We start from the raw sequence: 6,015 nt of genomic DNA, 5'->3' as shown, positions 1-6,015 counted from the left end.
GTCTCCCCACCATCACAGACATCTACACCTCCAGATGCAGGAAGAGGGCCACCTGCATCATGAAGGACCACACTCACCCAGCACACACACTTTTTGCCCCGCTCCCCTCAGGAAGGAGGTTGAGGAGCATTAAGTGTAGAACCACTAGACTGAGGAACAGCTTCTACCCTGAGGCTGTTGGACTCATGAATCTCTAACCAGGAGAATCACTGTGAAAAATTACATCATAAACAGTCATGGAAACAGCACATAAATTCTGTAAAAACTAAAATATCTAAATCCACCGCAGTACTGTATAAAGTAAGGGACTTATTGAATGATAAAGCCTTGTATTTGCTGTATAATACAATTATAGTCCCACATTTAATTTATTGTGTTGATGTTTGGGGAACAGCATGTAAAACTATAACGATGCCTATTTTTATTTTGCAGAAAAGAGCTATAAGAATTATCACAAGAAAGCATTATTGTCATCCATCTAGTATTTTATTTTATCAATTGAAATTACTGAAGTTTTATGATTTGGTTAACTATAATATTCTTTTATTACTGTATAAAGCTCAGAACTACACACTACCTTCAAACATTCAAACTTATTTTGTAAAAAGGAAAAGTTGCTATAATCTTAAGGGAACAGACCTTTTTGTTAAACCACAGTACAGAACCAGTTTAAAGGGGCGGTCTACTTCAATTCAGGGAATAGGTCTGTGGAATAGTTTGGAAAACGATGTAAAAAAAGTAAGGCCATTGCCTATATTTAAGAAAATGATTAAGATTAAAATTTTGGAAAGATACATATAAATACATAAAATTGTGATGAGTTATTTATTTTAATATATTACTTATAGATGATTATTATTTGAATTGATTGTTTGAATTGATTTTCTTTTAAACAAGGGGCAGATATGATAAAAAAAAATTCTTCTTCTACTACCTTTCATTTTATGACGTGGTTTTTTTTTTCATTTGGTTTTTAAATTGTTTTTGCATTTTAAATATGAAACGAATAAAAAATGACAAACAAACAAACATGTTGCTGCTGATCTGTTTCATGCTGCTGCTGATCTGTTTCATATTGCTGCTGATCTGTTTCATGTTGCTGCTGATCTGTTTCATGTTGCTGCTGATCTGTTTCATGTTTCTACTGATCTGTTTCATGTTGCTGCTGATCTGTTTCATGTTGCTGCTGATCTGTTTCATGTTGCTGCTGATCTGTTTCATGTTGCTGCTTCTGATCTGTTTCATGTTGCTACTGATCTGTTTCATGTTGCTGCTGATCTGGTTCATGTTACTACTGATCTGTTTCATGTTGCTGCTGATCTGTTTCATGTCTCTGCTACTGATCCGTTTCATGTTGTTGCTGATCTGATTCATGTTGCTACTGATCTGTTTCATGTTGCTAATGATCTGTTTCATGTTGCTGCTGCTGATCTGTTTCATGTTGCTACTGATCTGTTTCATGTTGCTGCTGATCTGTTTCATGTCTCTGCTACTGATCCATTTCATGTTGCTGCTGATCTGATTCATGTTGCTACTGATCTGTTTCATGTTGCTACTGATCTGTTTCATGTTGCTGCTGATCTGTTTCATGTTGCTGCTGATCTGCTTCATGTTGCTGCTGATCTGTTTCATGTTGCTGCTGCTCATCTGTTTCATGCTGCTACTGATCTGTTTCATGTTGCTGCTGATCTGTTTCATGTTGCTGCTGCTGATCAGTTTCATGTTGCTGCTGATCAGTTTCATGTTGCTGCTGATCAGTTTCATGTTGCTACTGATCTGTTTCATGTTGCTGCTGATCTGTTTCATGTTGCTGCTGATCTGTTTCATGTTGCTGCTGATCTGTTTCATGTTGCTTCTGATCTGTTTCATGTTGCTGCTGATCTGTTTCATGTTGCTGCTGATCTGTTTCATGTTGCTTCTGATCTGTTTCATGTTGCTGCTGATCTGGTTCATGTTGATGTGTTCATTCGTGCTCATCTGCTCACACAGACTCATGCTCGTGCTGCTGTTCGGTGTATTTTTTTATGCTATTAGTGCTTAGTGCATTTTTAGTTGATCTAAAAAAGTTAAATCTGGTCCTCTGGACCAGAGATTTCTTTGTGAAAAGAAACCGTCCATCATTAAACAGGGGTGGAGCCTCCGGGTTCAACTGTCCCCCTCTTACAATGCTGTGATTGCTAGTATCACTCAGCCCTCTGTGAATAGTAAACAGCCATCAGGTGCTAATGATCCAATGTTAGGCTGATGGTCCTTCTTGAGCATGTGATCAGCTGGTTTTGGTTGTCAGCAGCAAACTGGTTGATCCACTCTGAGAAGGTGCTATTTAAGAGACTGAGCTGGATACAGCTCCTCAGACTGAGGAAGGCTCTTGGATGAGAGACGAAACGTTTCTACTTTTTTTGTTGATTTGCTTTGTTTTGTTTTTTGAATGTCCAGAGGACCAGATTTAACTTTTTTAGATTTTTCTACCTGGATTATTGAGCAAGCATCAGGAGATTTTTAGTTGATGTTTTTCTTTGTCATATCTTTGATCTTATCACCGTTTTTCTTTTACATTTTATTGTTGGATGTAACTGGGGCCCTGTGAACATCCGAGTCAGAGGTTCTTTATTTGTCGTTTGCATCACATGTGCAAACGACAAATAAAGAACCTTGAATCCGTGAATCTTTCTGTGTGGAGTTTACATGTTCTCTCCGTGCTGCGTGGGTTTCCTCCCACAGATCAAAAACACATTAGACTGACAGGTAACTCTAAATTGTCCCTAGGTGAGAGAGTGAATGGTTGGTTGTCTCATTTGTCTCTGTGTGTCCCTGTGATGGACTGGAGACCTGTCCAGGTGTCCCGCCTCTCACACAGTGATGGCTGGACATGGGCACCAGTGACCCGAAAAGTAAGAAGCGGGTGAAGATGATGGATGGATGGATGGATGGATGGATGGATGGATTATTGACCCTCAGCTCTGGTAAAAACCTGATCTTTTTTATTTTGTCCCATGTTGTAAAAGCGTCAAACTGCAGGACGGTGCAGGAGTGTGCAGTGGTGACAGACCCACCGATGACGTGTGTCAGAATCCCGGCCTGGGCGAACAGTGGCGCCACCTTCTGCTCGTAGATGCGCTCGCCCTGACGCTTCCCGCCGTACGGGTTGATGTAGACCAACAGGTGTCTGGGTCTGCTGGCTGTCCACACAACAACAAGCACGTTACAGCAGTCTCACACTGTGTGTGTGTTTGTTTCAGGTTACCTTGTAGGGACCAATTTTACAAAAATCATTCATTGTGGGAACCAGCTGCTCTTTATGGGACCAAAGCCAGGTCCTATAAGAAGTCTTGTTGGGGGGTAGAGGTTAGGTTTAGGACTAAGGTGTGAATTGTGGATGGGTCAGGGTTAGGCTACAGAAATTAATGGAAGCCAATGCAAAGTCCCCACAAAGTATGTTGACAAGAACATGCGTGTGTGTGTGTGTGATGTCGTACTGATGCTGGTGAGCTGCTCTCTGATGCTGCTGACCCAATTCTGGTGGAGCGGCCCGTCTGGACATGTGAAGGTGACCTCGGCACAGCGCCAGCGGTGCGGCCGACACCTCTCCACGTAGGACACTGAAACCACAGAAAGTCCATCAGGTCTACACGACGGCAGCGTTTGATTTGGCTCTGACCCATTTTCTGATCGGTGACGGCTCGCGCTACATCTCTTGTGTTCTGGTGAAGCTTTCTCTTGTCCCAACCAGAACTTCTGATCCGCTCAAGAGAATCTGATGAACTTCAAACTCATCTGCATCGTCACTAGAAGGAGTGTTTTCATCACCCCAGCTTCAAGGTTAAGGTCACAAATCAAGGTCAAAGGTTATAAAAGGTCGTTGCGTGTCTGGGTCATATAATAGTTTGAATAATGTGCTGTGTGAGGTGCTCCGGTCCAGTTTTCACCCAGTTTCAGTGAGAAGGTCATCATACTTTAGAACCACTAGACTGAGGAACAGCTTCTACCCTGAAGCTGTTCTATTAATGTTTAGTGTGTTCTTAGTTCACTTCTTAAATCTTATCACTGTTTTTCTTTACAATATATACTTTTGTTGGATGTAACTGGGACCCAGTGTACACAGTTTCATTCCACCACATGCACCACATATGATGTGAATGACAATAAATAAACTTTGACCTTGACCTTGATACTTTTAGGTTTTTAATCTGGTTCTTTATCCAGGGTGGACTGCTGATTCTACAACTTTTAACTTTAATGGTTTTTATAAACAAGAATGAAATCAATTGATCCACATTGGGTCAAATATATCCATGCAGTCACCTAAATACTTTTAAAAAGGTTCTGAAGTTTGGAAAAGGTCTTCAGTTGGACCTTACTGATCATGACTGATTGCAGTTAGTAGTTTCTCTTTGCCAGCACAAAAAAGAATTGGTTGGACAGAATTACTACGACTCCCTTGGATGAAAGAAACTTTTAGCATAAGTCCTTTAAAAACAAGAAGTCAGTCTGCTAAGAACTGGAGCTTCTTCCCACATTGAAGCAGGTTTTACTTTCCGAAGGACTGAAGACTGAGAAAGAAGCTCCTGCTCCAACAGTGACTGCTTCAAACTGCAGTAAAAACTGTGGCTGTGCACGTGGACCAGCCAGATGTCCTCTGGACGTCAGACCAAAGAAAGACTGAGCTGTTTGACACAACACCAGATGTTTGGAGGAGCCAAAGGGAGGTCTTCTAACTGTTGAGCATGATGGTGGTGGTTCTGGCTTTTCTATTCATGATGGTTAAAATGACTTTATCGCAACCATGGAGTGTTATTAGACTTGAAAATCCGTAGTTCTTTTTCTCCTGTCTGAGGGTGCATTCACACCAGCCCCTCCTTCTCCCTCTTTGAATACAAACACAGCACCTCACCTGTGCATGCTACCACCACCTCCTGCTTCTCCAGGTATGTGGGGGCGGGGCAGGGGAGGGGGTGTTAACACAAGAAAACAGAGAGAGGAGAGCAGCGCTGCTGTGCAGAAAAATACAAACAATGGCCGTCATTTGGGATTTAAACCGTCAGACGAGCAGTTGAAAAATGTTTTCTGTAGACGATGCAGAAAACAAGTCCCAACAAAGTTGAGAACTACGAATGTTCTTCACCATTTAAAACAGCGCTATAAGTTATAAGCTGCAGCTCCAGCTGTGTTTTCAGACTCCTGTCCTGAACAAAAACCACGGGTCAAAACTCTTTATTAGCCGTGCTGCGCTTTATGAGAGGATCAGTGAGAGGCCGTGCGACGTTCATACATCAGCAGCTTATCACATCCTCTGCACAGTCACACCTGGGCTCGGTCCGCTCTTCCTCTTCGAAAACAAATGATCGTCCTCTTCATCACCCACCGACTCACCCCCTACCCCCACTGTGAGGGTGAGATTTGACGATCATAACTGGTTTTACTTGGCCTATTGAAAATCTGTACTTGTGACATAAATTTAAGGGGAGTCTCTGAGATGTCGTGTCTTTCCTGCTACACTGAAATCGGTCATTTGACCCACGCGCCTGCGCTTCGATTTGCTCCACAGGGGGGACACATCGTCAGTCAGAGAAGGAGGTGCTGGACACGAGTAGGAGGAGAAATCACCTCCCGTTATGGAGAAAGCAGAGCACCACTTGTTTCTCAAGTAAAATTATGTTTTATCTCGATGTGACAAAAATCTGCTGAGGTTTAAAAATCATTAATACTGTTTCACAGTTGATTTAAATGAGTGGTTCACTTCAACATTAGAAATGGTATGAACTAAACACACTTTGGATTATCAAGATATTGTAAAATAGTAATGATAATAAAAAAAGAAGAGTGTTCTTTCAATTGATTAGTTCAGGATACAATTAAATAGTCTCTTGATGAGATAATTTGTATTTCTGGATTCAAATCAATGAAATAACAGTTCCTGTCCCCTGAAGGTCTTCAGAGACAGGTTGATGTCGGAGGTCTAGTTCACTACATATATATATATATATATATATATATATATATATATATATATATATA

The 6,015-nt window shown here is 41.4% G+C and overlaps 1 protein-coding gene across 1 annotated transcript in view; it reads right to left on the bottom strand.

The window, feature by feature from the left end:
* The window catches only part of LOC119415884 (ceramide kinase), a 28,217-nt gene that overhangs the window by 5,372 nt on the left and 16,830 nt on the right, over positions 1 to 6,015 (bottom strand). The window contains exons 3-4 of the mRNA XM_037683056.1: positions 3,477 to 3,599; positions 3,014 to 3,179 (exon numbers count right to left, since the gene is read on the bottom strand). Of these exons, the coding sequence (XP_037538984.1) occupies positions 3,014 to 3,179; positions 3,477 to 3,599 (289 nt within the window). The remainder of the gene's footprint in view (positions 1 to 3,013; positions 3,180 to 3,476; positions 3,600 to 6,015) is intronic.

Source organism: Nematolebias whitei, chromosome 10 (genome assembly GCF_014905685.2).
Source record: "Nematolebias whitei isolate Nwh7 chromosome 10, NemWhi1, whole genome shotgun sequence".
NCBI classification, from domain to species: Eukaryota; Metazoa; Chordata; class Actinopteri; order Cyprinodontiformes; family Rivulidae; genus Nematolebias; species Nematolebias whitei.
The sequence above is the reverse complement of the archived record's forward strand: the minus strand, read 5'-3'. Positions and strand labels throughout refer to the sequence as shown.